Source organism: Bemisia tabaci, chromosome 2 (genome assembly GCF_918797505.1).
Source record: "Bemisia tabaci chromosome 2, PGI_BMITA_v3".
Taxonomy (NCBI): domain Eukaryota; kingdom Metazoa; phylum Arthropoda; class Insecta; order Hemiptera; family Aleyrodidae; genus Bemisia; species Bemisia tabaci.
The window spans coordinates 42,607,616-42,633,084 of record NC_092794.1 but is presented as its reverse complement, the minus strand read 5'-3'; the positions used below and the strand labels follow the sequence as shown (position 1 = coordinate 42,633,084).

General features: G+C 38.5%; 1 protein-coding gene across 1 annotated transcript; it reads left to right on the top strand.

Moving 5' to 3' along the window:
* The first annotated feature begins 2,477 nt into the window (after positions 1-2,477).
* LOC109039996 (uncharacterized) lies at positions 2,478-25,035 on the top strand. The gene is given in 12 exon segments (XM_072297339.1): positions 2,478-2,637; positions 3,574-3,678; positions 5,344-5,435; positions 12,146-12,255; positions 12,708-12,830; positions 13,942-14,018; positions 14,021-14,061; positions 18,285-18,485; positions 19,283-19,427; positions 20,060-20,250; positions 21,881-22,081; positions 24,688-25,035. Coding segments are annotated over 11 exon segments (1,497 nt in total). The 5' UTR covers positions 2,478-2,637; positions 3,574-3,596; the 3' UTR covers positions 24,922-25,035.
* Positions 25,036-25,469: the final 434 nt, after the last annotated feature.

Genomic DNA, 25,469 nt, shown 5'->3' with positions numbered 1-25,469 from the left:
AATAATCCAAAATTAGTGATGCCTTTTTGCAAAATGTGGTCCACTTCATTCTCATAGGAGCAGATCTATCTTCCAACATCTAGACAAACAACAACATTTAAACCTTCTCTGAACTATAGGCCTAGATTCACGTTTTTGCTGCTGGCGGTGGCAGAAAAATTGCCGCCGTTCACAACTCCGCCATGTTAAGGAAGAACGCCGTATGAGTCTCCAGACGTTGCCATATTTATTTCAATTAGTGATTAATTTACTGTAGGTACAAATTGTGAATCCTTATCTTAAAATTTTTCAGACAATTTTGTTCGCAATTTAAGTTAAAAGATATAAAAATTTCAAAGGAAAATACTTACACAAAACTTCCTTCAAAAACACACATGTTTTATTAGCTGAAATTTGGCAACTTTCGAATGTTTACACGGCGTTTTTCCTTAGAACGGCAGAATCAGTGTGAAAGCCCTGTCAACACTAGCAAAAGTTCACGGAACTTTGCGCGAAAATTAAGTTCCGTAAACCTATCTCTGTGTGGACGAAGCCTTTCATTTTTAAGAAAAGAACGAAAAAATTATGAAAGAATAAACATACTTAAATGTGTTTTAATGATTTTAATGTCCGCCACCGCGCCAACCGCACAGTGTTTGGCGCAATGCGCGAAGTATCCCTACAGTCTTGTAGGCGCTATACGCATAGGCGGTTCTACGGGGGTGCCAGTGGGTGCCGGGCACCCCCAAGCAAAAATTAAGTGCGGTTACCGAAACCGTGAAAGAGGCCTTCTTCTTACTTCACCTCTATTTATTGCTTTTTTAACCAGTATAGAATTTAATATAAAAAGGACCAAATTATACTGCTTTTAAAGATTCTGCATTCGCTCACACCGAGTAAAAATCCCAGCAATTAATTGAAAATGTTTTAACAGAATTAATATTGATAGCCGTGTTTTACAAAGATTCTACTGTTTTTTTATGGTAAGATTGTAGTTTTGATGGAAAGTTTTGCTAAAAATTTTCTACATTGAATTTATAGGTATTTAAGTAGAAAGGAAGGAGAGAAAAAGAGAAAGGATGGTAGGAAAGGGATAAAACTTGAGGGCCGAAACTTAGGCCTCCCCTGAGCGACCTTCCCCTTCGGGACCGGTCTCCGACATTTTTCACCTCTGGGCACCCCCAAACATGAGGGTCTAGAACCGCCTATGGCTATACGTTTCGCGCCGACCGCTGCGCTGCTATGACCGCACTGTTTTTTACGCAATGCGTGAAGTATTCATGCAGTCTTGTAGGCACGATGAGTTTCACGCCAACCGCTGCTGACCCACTGCTGACCGCACTACGTTTGACGTAATGCGTGAAATATTCATGCAGTCTTGTAGGCGCTTATAGGTATGAATGTGAGAAATTACTATACTTTAACTCTCTGCAGGAAATGAGAGATTTTGTCGACTTTTTTCGTTTGTATGGACCGCGGCCCATTATGTGGCCACCTCCTAAATCCGGCCCTGCCCAATTGTAGGTAAGACCCTCTAGCGCCCCAAATTTTTCGGGAGGTCTGATATTCTGGGAAAAGCCGTCTTAGAGGGATGGAAAATTCGATGAATTATTTCAATTATTGCAACTTTGAGGTCACCGATATGATACTTTATTTTCATAAAAGGAAACGAATCAAATTCCTCTGTGCAATCTCACTTGCTTCTGTTCTTGTTCTTTAATAATTGAAGAAATTTCACCGTTTTGAAATTTTCAAGAAGTTAGGCATTGGGTTGTTGAGAGACTTCGGGATCACACTGAACTCATAAGTAATGAACTTGTTGCCAGGGTTGCTAGTCATCGCTTTGCATCCCTTCGCTAGAGTACCTGTATAGCGAGAGTATAGACAGATGTGAAACTCCGAAAATCCATCAGGCCTTCACCGATGCCTCCGCGAATAAAGTTAGGGCCCAGAAATGCAGCCAACCTATGAATTTCAATTATCCAGAACGATTTATTAATACAATTCTTACGAACCATCGTTTATAAAGCACGTATTTGACTTAGTTTTTGCATAAAATTACTCATTTTTGTGGAAGAACGCTCATTTATGTACTTTCCTAGCCATCTTCGTAAGAATTAGAATCTACCGACTGGCAGTGAAATTTAGTGCGTCAGAAGTTGGTTAGAAGGGTGGCTGCACTTTTGGGCCCTAAGCCCTCCATGAAGCGATCTGTCCATACTCTCGCTATACAGGTACTCTACCCTTCGCGTGCTGGGGAGAAACGTCGTAGGTATATAACATGGTGCCAAATTGCTCCCCCCCCCCCCCCTCATGTAATATTTAATTATGAGAAAATTTACAAACATTTGGCTTGGAATTTTCTGCTGTGTTGAATAAAATTAGTCATAAAATCTTATGGAAGGTTAGACTGGAGACTGGATGAGCATGCTTACACCCTAGAAAATCTGCGTCGATAAAACCGGCAACGTTTGAACAGCACGGTTTGCGAGCAACCGAGCAACCATAACCTCTAACCTCACTTGCATTTGTGCTCTGTGCTTGTTGTTTTGTTCTTGTCCCTTTGTTGCTGAAGTGGAATTTAATCAATTTATGTCCATTATAAAGTCCCAATATTTCATTTAAATCCAGTTGCCGGTCAACTAGTATCACTAGCCCGTGAGTACAACCCCTTTAATTTGCTTTAGACAGTTAGAGCCCCAATTTTCAACATCTGACTGTTCCGGAATCATTTTTGTCAAGGTATCAGTTTTACAAAACAAACCATTCTTGCGTTCACATTGTTTCAGTAGCTTCGTTCGTATCGACTTATATTTTAGATATAAGCATCTTGGGTGGAATTAAGAACCACAGACATTCCAGAAGAATTCTAATTTATTGAAGTGTCAGTGTTCAGGTGCGAGAAGTTATGTCAATTTATCTGGAATTGGATCCGGTATCAACTCAGACCATTCTTGAAACTCAAGGAATGTTTTGATGTGATTTGATGATTTTCTGTATAAGTAGTAGCTTAAATTTAACAACTGGAAGTCGATTGTCAGTCCTGCTAGAGTCTACGCCAACTATGTTTACGTACTTTAAACTGCGCCAAAAGATCTACCATCTTGCTTCTTGCATTTATTTTCTTACCAATAATGACATTAGACGATCTTCTGTCGCAGTTCAAAAGTGCGTAAAACCCTTTTGGCGAGGACTCTACGGACATGTATCAAATCTCAGGTGATTCGCCTATTAGGCTCATAGCATAGTGGTAAATGGCATGCAATATATCGCATCAACTAAGTGAAAAATACTGCGCAGATTATAACTTTTATACCGAATAATGAAATGGACCCTGCGAAGACTGCTAAGAATCATTCTCAACCTTTTAAATTGCAAATTACAAGTAATGAGCGCAAGATTTTTCTTGGGAAAAAATGTTGCATTTGAAATAGACACCTGTGGTACAGTATTGGATCATGTTATCCTATTCTTTTAAGGACAATTTTCATCTACATAAGGTTCTAATTCTTTTTATCATAAATTATTTTACACTTAAGAGTCCTGTGAGAATGCAGGTCTGAACTGAACCATTTTATGCCATTCTATTTACAGAAGGTGAGATACTTCAAGCAGCAATGAGTGAACCACACCCTGTGAAGCTTTATATCTATGATTTGTCAAATGGACTAGCTGCGCTTCTCTCTCCAAATTTACTACGTATGTATCTGTTGAGCCTATTTATTTGAACCAATTTTAATATTGTTCCACAGCTCCTTAGTTAATCATTTGGTATTTTATTAAAGTAAAGAGGGCTGCTCCTAAGGGCAGCCTGACAGGGCACTAGAGCTGAAGACAGAAAAGATTGGACAATTATCTTGCCAGAAAATGGGACCTGTTACAATTTAAGAAGTGGTTTTCGATACCACGTTAAAGTTTGATAGTGGTGCGATAAAAATAAAGTTCAAAATAATATCCGATTTCGGCACCAGCTGGTTCTTATTAACGTAGAACCAACGAACTACAAATGACGGGATGAAAACAAAAGAGGCAAAGTTTAAGGTAAAGTTTTTCACTGTATGAATCTGAGATAACAGGTAAAAGTTGCACAAAATATGGAGAGGAAAAAACGGATGAAAAGTTAATCAAGATTCCACACAAAGTCGAGATTTCACGCAATGATGCACTTTCACGTTGAGAAACTTGATGAAAGGGATTTGAATAGGCCACTTGAGTCTAAAAAGGTATGAGAAAACCTTTGGTCTGAAGATGTTAAGAGAGGACTAACATGTCTCTGGTCTACAGGATGGAAAAAGACCTCGATTTCGGGCGCAGCGCACGCTTATATAGATTTGCCGATGTCACGGGTGGTGAGACAACAAGTCTACGCGTGATTGGCTGGCTATCATCTATGTAGCTATCAGTTGCAAGTCTAGCAATTGAAATTAATGTAGATGGACTGAATGAAGTGAAGAAAAGAAGATTTGAAATCGAGAAATAGACGTCTATGAAATGAAAAATTGAAAAAAGTTGACAGGACCATTCAACAGAAATTAATGTACTAACTGATAGGCTGACTCATGATTGATGCATACAGGTTGATGTAACTTCTGTCCAATCTTTTCTTTCCCCAGTTCTACATCGAGCATCACAGTGCATGTTTCCCTATCAAAATATCGTTTAGTAACAAATTTTCAAATTCAACTCATAATTGAAAAAATAGCTTTTTTTGTGCCAGTCGATACAAACCTCCTGCTCACAAGAATCCAAAGCCTAGTTATTGCAGTCAAAACAAGCTCCACTGAAACTAATTTCAGTATGCCTCATAGTGAAAGATTTTTTTTTTTACATATGCGCTGAATTTTTCTTGCCAAGCTTATTATTGTTAGAAGTTTCATGAAGTAGAAGAAGGGAAACATATTGTCACATCGAACTCTCATTATTGGCGGAAGGCACAAGAGGGACTTCAATGGCAAAGGACCCCGCACACTCCCTATGAAAATGTGTTCCCTGCTCGATTTCCAATTTTTTTATTGCATTAAACTCGTCCATGGATACTGATCGGAAGTCATCATTGCGCCAACATTTCATGAGGCACTGTTTTCACACAGTCCACGGTTGAAGTTTAGATACTCCCTTGATTAAATGAAAGTAGTGCAGCGATGAAGAGTCACAGCATGCCTTGAGACAAGTATCCAAAATTTGTGCCGTTTAGATTTCATTTGCTTATGGAAGGAATCATATTTGAATATTGGGAGTTATAACCTTTTTTTCATCTGAAGAGAGCAATACAATGGCAAGGTTTCTTGAAAAACTGATCCATCCTTATGTATGCTAGTTTTTAGTTTGTATTTATTTATCTATTTATTTATTTTTTTTTTGCAGAAAAAAGGGTTGAAGGAATTTGGCATACAAGTATTGTGGTTTACGGTGAAGAGTTTTTCTTTGGAGGCACAGGAATCAGTCGATGTATACCGGTAAGTTTCATTTCAAGTATACTTCAAAGTTTTTATGGTTGTGGAAGACATGAATTTTTAGGAAATCCCAAAAATAGGAGATTTTTGGAGGCACAAGGATAGATTAAGGAAACAATGAGGAAGAAGAGGTTTTACTTGATTAAATGCCAGTAGACACCCTGAGTGTGAAAAATATTTGGACAAAGGAGGGGACCATACGAAGAAGTGAAACAAGTCATTTGGTGTTTTTGGCAGTCTGGAAAACCTGGAAATTTAGGAAATTCATGGCGACTCGGAAAAGTCAGGGAAATTCACAGAGAGTTTACTTACAGGAAAAGTTGGGAAATTTTGCAAGCAGTGGTAAGCAGAAGTCACCTTTATTGAAAGGCAAGAAATCCGAGTGAAAGTCAGGATAATTGGAAAACTTTGGAGTCAGGGAATTGGGTAATGAAGTATTCATGGAAACCCTGTATTTCCTCAGAATCTAAACTTGATATTGGTTGTAGATTTTCCTCAATCTCAACTCATTCAATTGCGGAGGAACATTAGGAAGTGGTTGATTTGGTAATATTTACTCACCCAGCAACTTCCTGGATGGATTAGTAACTTTTTTGGCCGCTTGGAAAACCCAATAATTGAAAAATGAGACCCCCCTTCTTTTTTTTAAAAAAAAAATCTTTCATCTTTATTTTTTCTTAAGAATATTTATGAAGAAACATTACATTTGGTGTTACTCATGTATTCCATACTTAAATTTTAGGCAATATATTTAATTTCCCGTAGTTGTAAGTTCTGTAACCATACATGTGAAATATTGATTAAGCCCTTTTCTCAGTAAGTTGACTTGTCTCTCTGAATGTAAAAAAAAATGGGCTTTTGTAGCTTCCGTGGCAAAATCCCTCATGATAAAATCTAAAGAGCCTGTCCTTTAAAACTTCAGGAATACAAGGCAAAGAATTTTCAAGGAAGAAACTTGTGGAAGTTTTCTCTTTGCAATTTTCCCAGGAATTAAACATTACAACACTGGATTACTGTCTGTGTCATATGAAAGCTCAAGTTTTGAGCAAGAAGCCTGGAAAAGCATAATCAATTCAGTAAAACTGCCAATCCATAACAATGCCTTGCAAGAGTCAAAGTTCAGGGTGTGCTGCTCGATAGTGTGAGAGGCACACAAGCTCCCTTTTATAATTAGCATACTCTGTTACTTCACATGGGTCTGGTAATACGTTCATAATTCTTCTCACTTCAGAGAGTTTACTCAGTCACTTACTTACTTACTAAGAAACAGTTGTTAAGAAACAGCAACCCTAAAACCTATCCTTACATCCTTTTCAATTTTTCATATGTTATTCTATAACATGCCTTTCTCTGCAGTTCTCATCCCCAAGAAGTTATTCCTTTGCATGGCACTGTTGCCAAGTTGAAACCTTTGAAATGGCGTAGCTCACTCCAAAATTGACGCAATGAGTTTCAGTCAGCTTTTTTTTAATGTTCAGTTCTTAGAAGCTCCACAATTTTTTTGCTTCGCCTTTTTCTAATTTCTTTAATTCATGAACTTTTGCAAACCTGCAAGTATGACTTGAGTTATGTTCTGCAAGTTTCCATTTAAAAACAAAACAAAAAAAAGTGTCTAGACAGATCTTCATTTGATTTCATATCCAACGATATACAGGGTGATTCAGACCACCCATTCATTTTCAGTATTTTGAGAAGGGCCCAAAATTGAGTCTTAGGGTCACAGCTTTCAATTTGTAAATCGACCCCAAGTAATGCCGTGAAAATAGTTTTAGCCCTCCAAAATTCGCCCCTCGGTTTTTAATGGGTTACTTTCTCCCCCACTTTCTTGCAATTTTCAAATAAGAAGGGTTTGTTTTCACCCGAGCTTCAGATATTACGGTGAAATATAAGATCCTCATACTCCGGACAGTCTTTCAAATTTTGAAACATCGCAGTGGAGGTATGTGGTTTTGCATTTTGCCATCGATATGACCTATTCGCCCCAAATTAGTTTAGGACCCCTGCCCTCCCCCCCCCCAAAAAAAAAAAAAAAATTACACATAATATTTAGTAAAAGTTTTAACGAATAACCTTCATTTTCTTTGGTCATAATGAATGAAATAGCAGAGGTTCTGAGACACGACAACTGGGAAGTGCCTTTTCTGCACCCTGCGCTTCAATTAGAGAGGCATGGCAAAGGAAATCGGAGTCACGATGTTTCGCAGTATCTATCACTGAGATTAAATTTTGATGTAAGAGATTATTCCCAGAATTAATGGACTGGCAGGCAGTTGAAGTGACAGAGACGTTCATCGTGTCAAATCGTAACGACAGTGCAATTCAAAAGTTGGCAGAAGAAAACATTGTGTCTTCGAAGTTAATATTCCATGCCCCCACACAGACCCGTCGCGAGAGGCACCAAAAAACACGCACTCGCGTAGGGCGCCAGCCGAGGTGGCGCCAAAACCTAGTTTATTCCTTTTCCGCACTTCTGTAATTTACTTCATTTCTCCAAGGTTCCCATGTTTCTTTCTCGTCTTTATCCTCTTCATCTTCTTTCTAGTCTTTTCTTCTTTTCCTCGTTCTTCCTCTTCGCCTTCCTTTTTTCCCTCCTCCTCTTTTTCTGCTCTTCCTCTCTCCTCTTCCTCATCTCCTTCTATTTCCTCTTTCTCTCTTTTTCTTACCTCTTCCTCCTCTTATCTCTAATCATTGGTGTATGGTGGGAGGGGGGGGGGGGGACAATATCGCTGTTCGGGTGTGACAATACCCTCGACAAAGGATCTAACCTGCGTTGATGATAGCACAGAGTTACAACTATTCGTGCTTAATGGATATCCATGTTGCATCTGCAAAATTGAAGGGGCGATGGCGCGAGGCGTGAACTCGCAATGCTCTGATCTACAATGCTCGTGAGGTGCCGCTCAAATTCCGGAGAAAAGCTAAAAAACGAGGCCCGATGACGTCTATCCAATCCTCGACTATGTTGCTCACGTAGCCCTTGAAGCACCACTGCAAATGAAACAAGTGGAACCAACACAACTTGGAAATAGAGCAAGGGAAAGGACTCGCGTCAATGACGGCGCAGAGATGCAGCTATTTATGCTTAATTGACGTCCGTGTCGCATCTGCAGAATTGAAGGCGCGATGGCGCGATGGCGCGAGGCGTGAAATCGCAATGCTTCGCTCTGTGCTGTCAATGAGGTGTGTTTCAGATTCGGCGGAAAAGACAATAAAAAACGAAGTCTGATTACGTCTCTCTCATCTCCAGCCGTGTGAAACACTAGATTATTTTCTTCTTTTTTTCAATTTGATGTCTGATTTTTTTTCGATATGTTTGTAGACCTATATTAAAGCTTATGTACCAGCCCCACAAAACCCGCGGGCAGTGATGTGGAATCAAGCAAAAGCAAAGCGAAGGAAAATCTTAGCTTTTCACCTGTCTCATATCACTGACGTTAATGAATGTAGTATGCATTCATCGTTCAATGCGGGAATTAACCGCGTAACTATTCGAACTCTGGAGTAAGTACGTGATGTGGTATCACGCAGAAATGAAGGAAAATCTTAACTTTTTAACTGTCTGAAATTAGTGACGTTTTTGAGTGTAGGCATTATGCTCGCATCGTTGCATGCGGAAATCAAGCGTACAACAATTCAAACTTCAGAGTAGGTATGGATGTGGTACCACGCGAATATGAAGGAAAATATTAGCTTTTCGACTGTCTCCAATTACCGACTCGTGCGGATGAAGGCATCATTAAATGCAAGAACTAAGCGCACAACTACTCGAACTGCGAAGCTTGGCCGGATTGACATTATTTTCGCCCCTAGTCCGTCAAGATTTTGCCGCCCCACGAATTGTCACCGGGAGGGGGGAGGGGGGGGGGCGCGCTCCTGCAGCTCGTTAATTTACGTACCCAACATATTGTTGTATGCTGACTAGGGGACTTATGCCCCCTGGCCGCTGCGCGGCCCAACCCCCGGGGCACAGTGCGCTCCCACAGGCCGCTTTGCGGTCAGCGAAATGGTCGAAATCGCCCGTTGGCGGTTAATGGGAAAATAATTTTAATCGAATAACAAAACGGTGTTTCAAAGAAAAATTTCCCGCCAAACAATATTCTCCATGACTTTCTTCTTACTCTGAATTTTGATTCCTTTTTTGAAAGTCAACCTGATGGACATGTAGGCCACAACCTAAACAAAGACCTCTGAAAGTAAGAACCCACTCCGTTAAAACTCTGACCTTTTGACTCCCCTTCCTCACTGCTGCCCATCGGCCGTCTTACTCCCCCTCCTCACCCCGTCCAGCGAGCGTCTTAAATATATTATTTTATTAGAATAGAGAGGATTTTCAGACTTATCTATCAGTCATTTTGCAGTCTTTATCAGTCATCATCTTGCACCTGATTCCTCTAGATTGAATCGCCAAGACTTTGCCACTCCGCTTCGCGGCCGCACGGTGTTAGCGGCAGCGACACCTATCTTCGTTATTTTCCTCCTACATTCTTTGCGGCGCCCTAAAATTTGCCTTCCCTGGCCACGACGGCCTATGTATAAAATGACTACATTTTGCAATTTGGAACTATACATTCCAGCCCGGTTTAAAAACAACGTATGTGCCATTAGTTTCCCTATGCACAAAAGTGTTTTTCCTGAAGAGCCAGAATTGGTCGTATTTCTGTCAAACGGAACCAAGCGACGTATGGGGAGGAAGGTAGAGGGGAGCTTGGATTGGCGGCGGAAACGGGCGTCGTGCTCATTCCGTCCTATACTCGCAATGCTTTTCCATGGCGCTTAGTTCCGTTTGACAGAACGCGCTATCCGGGATTCTAAATTCCTCAAAAGGAACTCAAATTGGCGCTTAGTTCCGTTCGACAGAAATGCGTCCAATTTATAGTTCCAAATTGCAAAATGCAGTCCAAATCTGGCCGTGCTCGATCGGAAGCGGTAGCTTGGTAAGTTCCCCTCGTTAGCAGAATCATTCACATTTTTTAAGAAGGGCCGAGTAGATTGGAGGGGTTGGGGGATGGAAGGTCCCCCTATTTCCGCCCAGCGGGCCGATCATTGAAATTTTGTGTTTGTCAGGCGGACATAGATGACATAGGTTAAAAGGCGGAGCGTGATTGGTCGGCTATGTCTTATCGCTGCTTTGTCGTGCCTATGTCGGGTTGAACTTACGACAAGCTATCGGTACCTTTTAAGTTTCCGACAGTATGTCGTCCATTCCACCTGACAAAGGCACGACAAAGCAGCGATAAGACATAGCCGACCAATCATGCGCCTCGCCATTTAACTCATGTCTTGTATGTCCGCCCGACGAACACTAAATTTCAATAATCGGCAGGGTTGAGAACGTGGATGGTCGCGTCGAGTCGTGGACGCTGTCGGCTGACGCGGCCCTCGAGCCGACAGCCACAACAGAGGAGCGACACAGAATGCGCTCGGAGGGCGGCCACGGGCATGCGACGCGGCAAAGTCGTGTCGAACCTCTAAAATAGGCGGTGCTTCTCTTGGGTAAGTTTTGGCCAGTTTAAAAATAATGTCGGCTCCAAAGCGGGCACTCCGCGCACCCCCGGGCCTCGGCTTTGTCGCTCGTTCTCGCTCCAACGCTTACACTTCGGCGCGGACATCGCGTCTCTCGCGCGGGCACAGTCCGAGCCGCTTTTCCAGCATTCCTCGCATTCTCAGTCGCCGATCCCTCGAGTGTCCCTGCTCGTCAGGTGTGTCCCCGTGCTTTTCCGCAAGTTTTCCTTTGTTTCCGTGCGTGTGTTGGTGTGCGCATCGCATGTTATCCCTTTCAGATCAGGCGAGTCACCCGCGCTAAATTTAGCCGCGGGTCCAGTGCACTGGCCGGTCGCGGAACTCCTTTCTTTCCCGAGTTCGGGAACGGGGGGGGGGGGGGGGGGCGTTTAAGGTGCTCCCTGACGGAAAAATATCCATTGTTTTCAACTTATAAATATAAATTTCACCTGTGGTTCAGGGTATCTTCAAGCCTCACAGTGATAGGAATGCCGTACAAGAGGTATTGTCGCAGGTCGATAGCCCTACAGCCTAAAATCGCAAGAAAGTCACGGAAGTGTCATCGCTTCATGATAACCTACACGATTTTACGCGACGCGAGGCGATGAGATTTGACAATGCCTCCCAACCGAATGTTACTTGTTTCAATTTCAATTCTCCTAGATCCTTTTATCTCGCTTACTTTCTAAATTTCTGCCTGCATCAAAGGAGCATGAAAGTGTGAGGTATATTACGTATCTGATTTTTGTTCCGATACCTATATGTATCCTGTCCCTTTTGTTCCCTATACAGGAATAGTATTGCCAGTTAGTGCCACGAGGAGCCAGAGTTTCTAAGGCCATTAATTTAGTTAATATCTCGACCTACGACTACTTTGAGTTGGGTTGCGTTGCGCCTTGATGCAACTATTCGTGTTCCACGGTTGTGCGTGCTGCATGTTCAAAAATTGAAGGCACTCCCGCTTTTCGCTCCTATTCAGAAATGCCCAAGGGTTATCTGTCGCATAACAGAGCGCTCATGTAGGAATATCATTGCCATCTTTTGGGTTATCTCATACGTTCGTATATCGTGGCTTCATACTGTTTTCCATGCAATTTTGATGCAGGTATAGATGATAACATCGGAAAATCCCGACTATTGCACGAGCTTTGTTTGTCACTGTTACCATATTCTTTGCTTGTACTTTACTCATTCGCTTGTGTTTTTTTGTTCAGGGGGAAACTCAGCTACGTCAACCTTTAAAAATAGAAGATCTTGGTACAACCGAGGTACCTCAAGAAGTTTTTGAAGACTACCTCCATTCTCTAGGTCAACAAGAGTTTGCGTAAGTAATATATGTTACTGTTGTCTGAATATACCTTGTGAAAAAGACGAAAGCTTTCAAAGTTTCAGTCAGAACAGATCAATTCTGCGCAAAATTGTCGGATCAAGTTCCCAAATTCAAGTTCAACAAAAGGCTCAATAGTAAAATTGAGCTCCTTGTTTTCTTAACATGCTTAGAGGGGACTCTATTTATGTGAAAAATGATATTTAAGGCAAGAAAAGTTTCAAAAGCTGCAATTTATATTGAAAGCAATGGGGCAGTCCTCTGTGTCATAATGGTCAGTTTTCTTGTGAAAAATAATTCAGAACGGAAAAAAGGGTACTCAAGACCCTTTTGCTCCATAAAATACACATTGTCTTAGTAGGATGATTTAAAAAAAAAAAAAAAAAAAAAAAAAAAAAAAAAAAAACTTGTCTCAGAAATAATTTGCTGTTATTCTCATCATATTGCAGGCCAGGAACGTACAAACTTCTCAGTCACAATTGTAACAATTTCAGTGATGAGCTAAGTAACTTTCTTACGGGCAGGAGTATTCCAAAGTACATTCTGGATCTACCATCTGAAGTCTTAGGAACGTAAGTTATCTCTTTTTTCAAGTGCTATGGTTGAAAATTTGCAACTTCAAATGCTCATAGAGAGAAGATAATCCAATGTAGATGCGAAATGGACATAGGTATAATTCTATCTTGAAAACTCTGAGGATTTAATTTTTGATCTCCTGTAAGTTTTCTCAAATCAAATAATAACAATAAAACTAATATAAGATTTGCAGAAAATTTCACCAAATTTTGTCTCTGCCATAAGCCACAACATCTGTTCTCTTTCCCATCGTCATTATGGTCACTACGCCAATTGAACAAGGACCAGATATTATTGCCTAGTTGATTTTTTCTTGCAAAGTATTTTCATTGTAGAAGTTTCATTGGAAACACTTTAATAACTTTTCACACTTAAAAAAACATCTATGAGAGCCTGTGCAGCAGCTATACTTTCTTCATTCAAACCCTCATAACTTCCTTATTGTCTCAGCAAATGAGATGATTTTAGCTTCAATCGCCTAGGGATGATGTAATTTTTAAAACAAGACCAAGATCAACATGATAGTTACATTAGTTAAAGAGTTACAGTATCAGTCCAGGAACTTTTGCTACACCCTATGTATACTTGCTCTTTTAGAATTTTTTGCTGTGCTCTTGACACCCTTGAACGGTTCTTTCACCATGAAATCAGTTGCCTTGCTGGTGGAAGGAGCATTGCAGCTCAAGGAACCTCTTACTTTTACCTGGCAACTGGTTAAGTTATCTTCTTTTTTTCTCTCTTGTTGCTTTCAATTTTGAATGTTGTCCGTGGAACTGGGATCTCTCAGCTTGATCCAACAGATTTCATTGGTTTGAACCTCAGCAAAGAGAGCTTTCGTGGAAAATTGCACATGTGTTTGTGCATTCATGTATTGGTACGAAAGTGTGTTTGTGCATTTTTGTTAACATTTTTTTGTGTATTTTTAGAAGGAAAGATACACTATATTTTCTTTTGCCCTTTTTTAAAGGAAAATTTTAGATCACTTTTTCTTGAGCTATCAGACTGAACTCTGTTTGTTCTTTTTCATTTCTCCAGAAGCTTCAAAACATTTTTTATTGACTTATCAGTGCTATTGCTCCTTCATTGTCTAATTTTTCTGTTTTGCAGGCCTTGGGGACAATCTATCTTACCTTTTTTGGAAAATTTAGGCTCGTCCATCAACATAAATACCCGAAGTGGAGACTCATAACCCAAGCTGTAAAAACTGCTCAAAAATTTAACCATCAGGTGATGTGTCTCTATTTTTCCGCAACTAACTGCAATCTGCCTGTGTTGAGACATCAGAAGCTCTGGTTTTAATGTTTTAATTAACTAAGTGTTTTTCCGGTTGTATTTAACAAATTAATCATTCCCTCAATCCTTGTGTACCTATGTGTTAGTTGGGTATTTTCTAGGTATGTTGATACTTAATGGATACTTTGAAAGTATTGAGACTTTTGACTCGAAAAAAGTAATTCATACTTTACATTGATACTTGATGGTATAGATATTATTGATATTACCCGAGGGACATGTTTTTGCATTGGTTTATGGCAATACCTGGCGCTACTGGGCCTGAAAAACAATGAATGGTGTGAAAATGATACATTATATAGTTGGCTAGTATTACTGACCTTAGAAGATAGTGGTATGTTTGATTTGAAGCGCACTTGGGCTTGTTTGTACACATATCAAGAAGTATAGATACTTTGAAAGTATCCTTACCTCAGTGTTAGTATTGATACCAGTATCAATGAAGCTTAGTATCAACATCAAATGTCAATACTTTCTTAAGTATGAACATCCCTAGTCTTTTGCTTCATTCATAGTGAGCTTATGTATACCATTGATGGTAAATTTAATTTTAAAATTTATCAGGAGCTCATTTTAAAAAACTGTTTTCTGTTTCATTTACCATGTTTTAATATTATGTGTAAGCATGTGCTCTCTCCTTCATCAAGTTCACCTCTTCTGTGTCTTTCATCTTTGAAAATTCGAAAAAAATAACATTTCTTCCGTTTTGTTTTTCTTTAAGTGAAGTTCTGTAATGTATAACTCTAGTCTCATCAAGTTTTCCATTAGATATCTCTTTATTCTAAGCATTTAAAGGGACAACAATACTCAGCACAAAAAACCTTTGGGTTTGTTCCTTTTCAATGAGTATTTGTTATCTAACTCCTTAGATTTTTTTTGATACCTGTAGCCAACACTTCCTGGAAGGATATTTAATCTTTTTTTTATTAAGAAGTTCCTCCTCTCGCACAACAGAACAAACCAACTGAAGAATTTGCTTCTTACATTGCAGGGAAAATATTCTTAATATTTTGAAATTTATACAAGCTATGATCATGAGGTCTGAAAATTTCACTAAAAACAGAGAATCAATGCTGAACAGATTACTGCTGAACCAATCATTCACAACTTGTGCAAAATTTTTTAGCTCCTCTCTCATGAATGAAGTGTATATTGACATTCAACTTATACAGTATTTAATAAAAAGGTTTTCATTTTTGTCTCAAATTTTCTCTCGACCAAACGTTTCTGTGTACCCGGGAAATGAATAAATTGTATTACTAGTCGAGAGCTAAGCATCATCAGAAACCTAATGCATGATGGAATCAGAGCGAAGGGGTCTAGAGGTGAAAGCTCACAATTTTCAACTAAAATACTTACCACAGAAAAGCTGCTCCTCGTTTACTTACTTCTGACTTTCTCTCACACATTACATGTTTAGATATGATTTGCAGCAGAATCAACCTCTCCAAGTAGAAGGATAGTCATCTCATTTTTCTAAATTTTCAACCCTGGTTTCTTTTTTCCCTGACTCAATCACATTTTATCAAATTGCTCAAATCCTGCTAATTCACACATAACTTACATCTCTCACAAATGTAGGAATCAAACTGATCACAAACAATTGGAAAAATAATCTGAAATCTGTAAGAATGCACGTATACAACAGAATTAATTGTTGTAAAATTGTAAATTGTCAAGTACATGATTTTTTCGGGCAATTGTGTCTTTTCATTTTCACTTCGTGTGAATGTATGTAAAGTTGTTTGCTAGTCAAGAAGTGTACATAAATACACAGACATCATAATAAAAGTTTGTTATTCCTTGGTATACACCACTGCCAGAGAAGGGGGTGTTACATCTCTAGCTTTTCTTTTTTTTTTTTTTAGAAGACCAACTGTTTTTGAGGAACTTTATACCAAAGGTTTAGAATTTTTTTGCCGGTAGGCAAGACCAATCCACACAGGTCAGTCATTCCCGAGGACGAGTTTTGGTACTCCACTGCGCAGTGACGTAGTATTGAGTGCCTGCAATGTATTTCTTGTGGGAGCACCCATTGTGACGTAGCATTGAGTGCTGCAAGTTAGGGCCGGGCGGGGGAGTGGATTTCAAAAAAGCTGCATAATGACTGACCTGTGTGGATTGGTCTTGCCGGTAGGCAACTAATGCAGTCAGATATTGGCAGGCTTAGTTGAAATTCCACTTGCTGCAGCATGGCGTGCAATATCGCACCTTGACAATCCTTGAAATGCTTGTATCCTCACTTGGCCTGCCTCAATCGAACTTCAGGTGTTGCCTACCTGCAATCAAACTCTCGACTGTCGAAGTGAAACTCCTCCAAAATAAAGTCATCATAACACATCCTCTTGTTAAATCCTCCATCAAAACGATGTTTTCCTCATTGGAAACACTAGATTCGACGTTTGGAAGGTTCATGTCCCTCCTTCGACTTCTCTGATATTATTATTTCTTTTGTGCAAATTTAGAACTGGCATCAGAAATTTTCAAGAATGACCAAACCTCATGATATATTGTTCACAGAGGGACTCCTAGTCCAATAAGCACCAAATTGTTCCCGCGTTTTTCCATCCCAATTACTTAAAGTTGTGGGCTCATGTTCAAACAACACGAAACTCTCACTCTGTATTAAAGAATCACTCGTCAAATCTTTTGCTGTTAATTATGGATCAATATGTATCAAAGTCCATCGCATGTAATACAAGCAAGTGCAACTCAATATCACAGATGAATCGCATATCTTTTAAACATTGTCACTGGGCATCAAAACATCTTTAAATTTACAAAAAGATTATGTCTCCCTGAGGAATAGATGGATAGGAAGAAGTGGAATCAACATACCATAGAAAATTTTGAAAACAATCAAATGTAGGTGCGAGTATATTATTTCAGCTGCTTGGTATTCGGTGTTCTACTTATCAGCTAACTTTTGAGTCATTCAAGATTTTTTTAAATATCTGTAATAGAGCTCAGCAAACTATGATGCTATATTAAGCTAATATGAAGTGAACTTTTACGGATGACTGGACACCAGTGTAGTAAATTGATAGAAGATAATTTCTGTAGGCACTCAATTTTTTTAAAACGATGGGTCAACCTATTTGAAGGTATTCTCTACCTTAGGTTTGTCTTCAATTTTGCCTGGTAGACAGGTAAATAACTGAAAAGTAGGTACAAATTGTTTTATACCAGAGAAACACACATTCATCTCATTTTATGCTTTGATTTAAACGATAAGCATTTCTAAATTTTGATTTTTGCTATTGTCTATCTGATGTTTGCCTTTAATTTGGACTCACTGCTCTAATTAATAGCTCTGGTAATGAATTAATATTTAATAACTCCAAGATAATGGAAAAGCCTAATAAGTAAGTTGGCTCTTTATTTAATTTTTATCTAGAAGCTTCTGTTATCAGGAAAAACAGTTTTCCTGAAGAATCAATACTCTGTAAGTATTCACTCAACATATTTTTTCTTCACTTGCTCTCTCGAAATGATGCATTCAGTATAAGGCATTGTGATCCAAGACCTTGCCCACTAGTATAGAGTTCCCTGAACTTCGGCAAAATAATTTTTAGCTGAGTTATCACTTATTCTGCTTGCGAACAGAAAACAATGCGCAATTGAAAGTTCCACAAACTGTGCTTGTGTGGACAAGGCCTAAGATCATCCTACAAAAAAGCATCTACCTTAAAAATGATCAATGAACCAATTTAACTTGAAGATTCACTGATTCGTGAGTAAATGCATTTTACAATTTTAAGATCGAAAGCAGATTTCACAGCATTAATGCCCCGAACACTTAATGTCTTGTGGTAAAAAAATGACACTTTCTTTGTCATGAATAGTTTTTAATGATACACTTGAATTGTGTGATTGTAGAATATTCGTGTAAAGAGAATCATATTTGAAACAAGTATGTAATAACTAATTTTCAGCTGCCTCTAGTATTCACAGAGTACCCATAGAGATGATTTTCGTTTTCAGCAGAAATTCATTTTCTTACTTTACTTGAAAAATACGATTGCAGCCATTTGAGATTTGTGAACATCTGTCATGAATTTGAAAAGTACAACATTCTTTTGTAATGAAATTGAGCACTTTGGGTCAAGCATCTATTCTGAATTTTCTAATTCATTTATGTATTCTGCTTGCTGTAGGGAGCCGAGAATATTCACAGTAGACTAGACATGGCCAACAGCAATGGTAATGGTGCCAGTGAATTGGTCGAGGAGACAGCTGAGGCGGCAGAAAAACCTTTAGCACAAGTCATGGAAGAAATGGAAGCAGAAGAAAAACTAGAGCGGGAAGAAAGGAAAAAGAACCGAGAACCTCCAATTGTTTTCAAAAATTTAGTAGATGTAAGTGACAACTATCAGAAATAATCATGTTTAAAATTATGAGCATCTATAGCACCATCATCATTGAAATACACAAGAAAAATTACCATGTTGGCAAAAATTATAATATTTTAGAATAAACTTCCGGCCCTTTAGCGTAAATACTGTCATCAGAGTAGTTGAGCCAATGAAAAACACATTTAAATACTGTTTAGAGGTAAAGTTTTTAGTCAACATTTAGGTCGTGTGTAACAAAGCAAACTCTTTTTGCATTTACTTACTGTGTTCCGATGATAAGTAAAGAGCAGCCTTTACCCCTAAGTTTCATCCACAAAAACGTGGTAGGGAACTACTCAAGTTCCATAATTTTGGCAGTTTTTGGCGTGTCTGACAGTCTACTCTAGTAGAACGCAAAGGTTTTTTTTTCCTCCACGGGAGCTCACCTTCTCTCCACACCAATAAAAATATTTGCTCTCTCTTTGATCCTAAAGCTGTAAATCTGAGTTCCACACTCTCCTCTGCCTGCTTTCTCCTCTTTGTAGAACATGATGCGTTAGAATGGGCATTTGCCCTCTGGTCGTTGGCATTCAAAACCCAGGCGCTAATTAGATGAGCACCCTATGGACAAGCTTCTCCTCACCACCAAAATATTTGTAGTTTGAAGCATGATCTCTAAAGGAGGATGTATGTGACTCTGATGATGGGAGCTATCACGCATTGCTACACCTCCCTCCTATCCCCCCTTCTATTAGAGGTAGCTTGATTTGCTCCTGATTCTCATAAATTTTAATATTAAATTTAGGAATTTTCTCTAACAGGTTCGAGGAGAATTTGACGATCTTGTTTCAATTATTGACTCCAAGTTGACAACGGATGAAATGCAAAGTTTGGAAGAATTGCATCAGTACATGTTGGAAGATGAAGGATCTTGGGCGCTTGGAGAAGGATTCCTAAATTTCATCGGTGAGTCGAAAAAATATTTTTTTGATGTTTTGAACCTTTGTCTCAGCTTATTTCCCCCTTGCTGAAAAATCTCCTTATGATAGACTACCTAATTTGCTCATTAATGCAAAAATACTGTAACTATCATGATCATCATGAATAATATAGCTTCAACTCATTAATGTTAAGTAGGTAGTTTGTTTATAAGTACTCAATGTTAAGTGGAATGTTAAGAAATTGGAGAGTAAAATAACCAAGGAGTCCTTTATCAGTTTGCACAGTACGGAAATACAATCTCATTTTAATGCAGTATTATAATCATAATTTGTTTCTCTCTCATTTGAAAAAGAATTTGGTCCATTCTAGTAGGTATGAGGGGCTTGGAGAACAAGGCGCATAAGTGCAGCTTTTGCTTTTTCAAGAAATGCGTGTTTGAAGTTTTGAAAATACATAGATCCTTATGGCAGAAAGAAAGTTCAGAGTGACTTTTTGATGTTTAAAAATTGGGATTTGGGAGCGAATTTTTCACAGAATATGCATTAAGACTAGTTTTACTTGAAATCTTTAATATCTAAATTTTTTCAAATTTGCACTTATGTGCCTTGTCCCCCTTGCCCCTTGCATTTAAATTAATCTTTTGAGTTTTTTTCTAGGTAAACTCCTGAATGACGGCACGATACCCTCGGAGGCAAGGGTGCATTTGTTAAATGTGCTTGGGGCTGCTGCTTTGAAGGATGACGTCATTCTTCTCCTCCACCAAGACAGACGTGATCATGTGCTAATGAACTATGCTCATGATATTGAGAGACTCCCAGTGCCTGAGCAGGAATCATTAGCTCTGGTTGTGAGTAATTTTGGAATTATAGTTCTCTAACTTTTTGTCGCACCCTCCTGTTCAGCTTGCAAGAAATGATCTTGTATAATGAGTCATTGGACAAAAAACATAGTGTAGGCATTTTTTATGGACATGTGTGCAATGGAGCTCTTGCATGTGTCAGGAATGTACAAATTAAGTAAGAACAGTTAAATTGGTAAAATTTCGCAAGAAACGCAATGGTGCCATTTGTCTTCTCTGAAATGAACTTCAAAGCTAAAAAAAAGCTCTCGATGTTGAAGTTGTAATGGAGGAGATACCCCATGCTACGCTGAGAGTCCACCTCTACATCCAGTCAAACTCTATATGCACAGATAAGGTAGAAATACATTTGCAGGGTTGCAACCCACTTTGTTTGGGGCCTCCCAGGCTGGAACCATGCTTATGTGTTTGCTCCCTATCTGTGCATGGAAAGTTTGACTAGATAAAAAGGTGAACTCAAAGCATATTGTGGGGGATCCCCTCCATTCTGGCCTCAACTTAGAGAGATTTATTGAGCTTGGGAGTTTCTCTCAGAGAAAACTAGTCGCATCCTTATGTTTCTTGCAAAATTTTACATTTGAAGCAAAATATACATTGCAAATCTCTGATGCGTGTAAGAGCTTCATCATGGTGGTTAGGTTTGATTATGTTAATTTTCGCATAAAATTCCTGAACATTTTTGACTGTCTTGGTTTGAAATTTGAATTTTAAGGTTGGCACCGACTTTTTTCTACTGTTTTTCTCATGAGAAGATTTGCGGCCTTTTTGGGTCCAAAGAGCTTCATATTTCAAATTCTAAACTGCCTATTTCATTCAACACTGAGCCTGGGGCATTTCAATTGCCTGTAATCATTTTCAGAGGCAGTAATTCATGATTTCAGTGTATACCAAATGATACGGGAATTATAAATTCAACATTTGATACAATTATTAAGATTGAGTACACTATGAAAATCGAAAGCATGAATGAAGAAAATCAAGTAGAAGAGGTTTAAGGATCAATCTGGATATCAATAAGGAAAAATGGTCATGAAGCTCCATAACAGGTTAGGTAGTTGATGAGGAAGTTAACAAGTGAAAATGAGAAAGAGAACTTCAGATTAAATCCCATAGAGAGCAGCGTTGATCAAGCAGTCATTTATTAAATGTTTGTGTGAACGAAAAATAAATCGTAAGTAATGTGCTTTTAAAGAAAACTATTCCTTAACTTGTTAATAAAATCAGGTCTGCTTGAAGAATTTAATTTTACTCTTAGGCAATTTCAAGTTCAAACTAAAGCCTCTTAATTTCCCTATATTTCTTCTAAAAAGCCAACTTCATAACTTGAAATGTATGCAGAATATTCTGCCATCAGAGGAGAAAAATCAAGGAAGTTTTCAAGAAATTATGTTGACTAGCTTTCCAAAGGAAGAGTGAAATATAACAGGAAGTCTGCAAAGTCACTAATGGAGATTACGTTGTTTTGCATTTTGGCCATCGAAATGTCGTTTGGAGTATTTTATTTTTATTTTCGAGTTTTATCTTTCTCACATTTATTTCATGTCTTCACTTGCTTGTTAGTCATGGAATGTAATAGTTTACTCCTATTCGTTTTTCAATTTTTATTTTTTCCCTGCAGATTTGTAATCTATTTGAAAACATTAGTAGCTCAGAGTGGCTATTGTACATATCTGAGTGGTCGTACAATAATCAAATGATAAGCAACATTCGAGCGACCACAAAAGTAGCTGTCAACTGCTTGCTCTCAGATGTTGAGACACTTCAAGACAGGGGTTCTGCTATCATTCACAACCTAGCTTGCAAGGAGGTAAAAACTGTGGTCTGTATTCCCTTTGATTCCGAAGCTCTCTAGTTTGTGCGTGTTGAGTCCTTTATTTTAGCCTCTCAGCTTTCTGATGGAGGACAGCTCCATTTGTGCAGGATTTCTACTATCAGTAGGGCTGTTCTATTGGTTGTCGGTAAGCTACCAAAACAATTCCGTTAAGAAAAAGTTACAATATGAGCGCTCTTACCGATAGTGAGCTGAGTTTTCGGAGCTGATAAAAATAAGCTGTTGCCATGTGTACATCTATTTTACGCACCGCCGCGTCAGGCAATCTGAAAAACCAACACACAGGGCAAGAATGCATCGAATGCGAGCTCTCAGAACTCCGATAAGGCCGGCTGTTAGTGATATCATCGCCACTGTCAGTACCGCCCCACCAGTATCAGTTAAAGACGATACCGATAGCGCTCTGGCAAGAATTCGTTTGAACACCCCTAACTTTCAGGGAAAACCAAGAAAACCAAGGGGATTGAATTGGGAGGAAAAATATAGGGAATTTGATGCCAACTCTGGCATTCAAAAAAAAAAAAATTTACTCCCAAGAGTTCAGTGAAATAATGAGTCACTCGGAGAAAGAATGAAAATCGAAAGCTGCGTATTTTCTTGCATCAAGTGTAAATTGCCACCCACGGCTGATTTTTTAGATAAATACCTCGATCAAAATTTTTTTCCTGAAAGTTATTTGGGCCTTAAAGAATTACTATTTATCTGATCACATGGCGAAGTTAAAAATTTCCATGAAGGACTGTGAAGTTTGCGTTTGAAAAGTGTGTCCATTTTAACAGTAGGGGATAAGCCCAATATTTTGCACAGTATTTGTAACTATTGTTGAGTAATTTCAAAATATAAATAATAATAATAAAAGATATTAAAATCTCTCTCCATTTTAAGGAGAGGAAAGAAGATTTTCTTGGTATTGTCAGTTTTAAGGACATCAAAGAGTTTTCAAGTTTTTTTGAGGTAGATCCACTCAGCTTTGCAAAAATTGATTCTGCTAATCGTTGCATTTTCTGTCGCTTTTACCGTACTTTTTAATCGCTTCAGCTTCATTTAATTGGATTTTTCTAAGTTTGCCTTTTCCCATGCAAAATGTGATGGCTTAGCAGTAGAACAGGGCCCCAAGACTTGCCATTGGGTTGCAAAAGTATCATCTGCCAAATTTTTGTCAATTTTAGAGTCATAACTGCCCAAAATTTTAAGGAACAACATGACTCGGGAATAAAACCCATGAAGTTTTTTACTTCGAGAGCACTCCGAAGCTTCTTAATGTACCTACAAATCATCACCTTCTGGCCAAAGTATCACAAGCGCCACTTTGCCAACTTCTCAGGAGGCACAAAAAACTAATTTGCAACCGCAGTTCTGGTTTGAAACTTGGAATGCTAACCCAGCACAAGTTCCTGCCTTGAATTTTAATAAAATTTCTTAAAACAAATATATTTTCCTTGAAAATTGGCACTTGTGATACTGCGTTCTCGGGGCATTCTGAGAACCCTTGGCGCTTGTGATACGGAAGCTCATCAAATTTAACGGAGTTTTTTCCATAATTATTCCTATTTAATAAAAAAATTTAAAAAAATGGTATTTTCGTACGTAAATGCGTCTTATGAATTGAATACCTTCCATAACTCAATTTCGATAAAAATAGCACTTGTGATACTTTAGCTGGAAAGTGACAAATTGCTCCAGAGCATTCCAAGTGGTGTTGATACTAATATTGTAGTAACAATCCCAAAGATGAGCGACTACCCAAGTTAGCGTTTGTGACACTTGGCTCTTAAATGGTGCATGTGATACAAGAGTTGATCAACTTTAACAGAGTATTTTTCATGTTTATTAATTTTTATTCCAAAAAAAATGTAATGTTCAAAATAACGAGATGCATTTACATACGAAAATAGTTCAGCTTCAAGTCATTCCTAGGGTTGATGTAACAAAAATTTTAAACAATCGGAAAAGTGGGCGGTTGTCTTGATTCAATGTCCTTGCCGGTTGCAGAACTTGGCGCTTCAATACTTCTCTCTTAAATGGCGCTTGTGATACAAAAGTACATCAAATTTAATAGATTTGTATGCATATTTCTACATTTTTACTCTAAAAAAAGTATTATTTTCGTATGTAAATGCATCTCGTTCTTTCAAAACTATTCACAACTCAATCTCGGTAAAAATAGCGTGTGTGATACTGTGGCCGGAAGGTGACAAAATATGCTTGCAACTGTTTTTCATTCTTATTTAATGGCAAATTTTTGAAGTTTTCTTCATTCATCTTTAGTGCTTACATGCGACGAGAAAGAATAGAGTTTTGTTTTTTTTCTATATGCGGGAGGTGTGAGTTCATGCAAATAAAACATTAAATATCTCAGTTAGGAGTTAATTTTAGTAATTTTCGTTGTCTGAATCGTGCTCTACATGAAATTTTAATTAGGAAACAGGTATCAGAAAGCTTCAATTCGCACCTTGTCAAGTGGATCATTGAAACTGTTCCAAATTTTCTCCCCCAATAGCAACCTTCTGCCATTTGAATCATATCTTGTCTTTTAAAGTCCTTCTCTGCCTCTTACTGCTTCTTCCTGCATTTATGCGTTACATTGTTTTCAGGTTTTTGATGATGTAGCTGTTGAGCTCACCATGGCTCTCCTCCAGTTTTTCAATGGAAGTCCAAAAGAGGAGTATATCTTCAGATGTATGAAAGCTCTGGCGAGATTCTGCCAGATTTCACATCAAGATGTTCCTCAACTAATTCAGATGATCGGTCCGCCCCCAACCAAATTCAATGGCACCTCAGCACGCGTTGATGAGCAAATAGCTCTTGTTCAAAAGAAACTCAAGTAACTCTGCCTCTGGATGAATTCATCTCGCTTTTCAAACCCAATTTTTCATTTATACCTGTAAATGAATCTTCAAATATTGGAATAATAAAAAACAGAAATGTGATTCGTTTCCAAATCTTGCCTCTGATTTTTAAAGAACTCCCAGCAAATAAAAATATTTTATCATAGGGAAAGGCCCCCATTTTTTGCAATCGCGTACATTCGCCTCTCAAACAAATTTTGATCTCCCTTGAAAGGGACTGCAATTTATGGGTGTAGCAGTGGATCTTCTCTCAGTATGATGAGAGTAATAAAGGCATCAAGAGAAATTTTTCTTTTTTAAAAGCTCTTTCAAAAATTATTGAATGTACATACCGCAAATTTCCAGGATCAAAGCAAAAAAAAGGTTTTTAGTGTTTATTGCTTCCATTGAAAGTAGACAATTCTAACTTCCTCTTTGTTGAAGAAATCAAAATCAACTCAGGTCTATTGGCCATTGAAAACAAAATTATTGTTAAATATCTGGATTTGAGTTTCACTAAACTGCTCCCCTCCTTTGATGTATTTTAT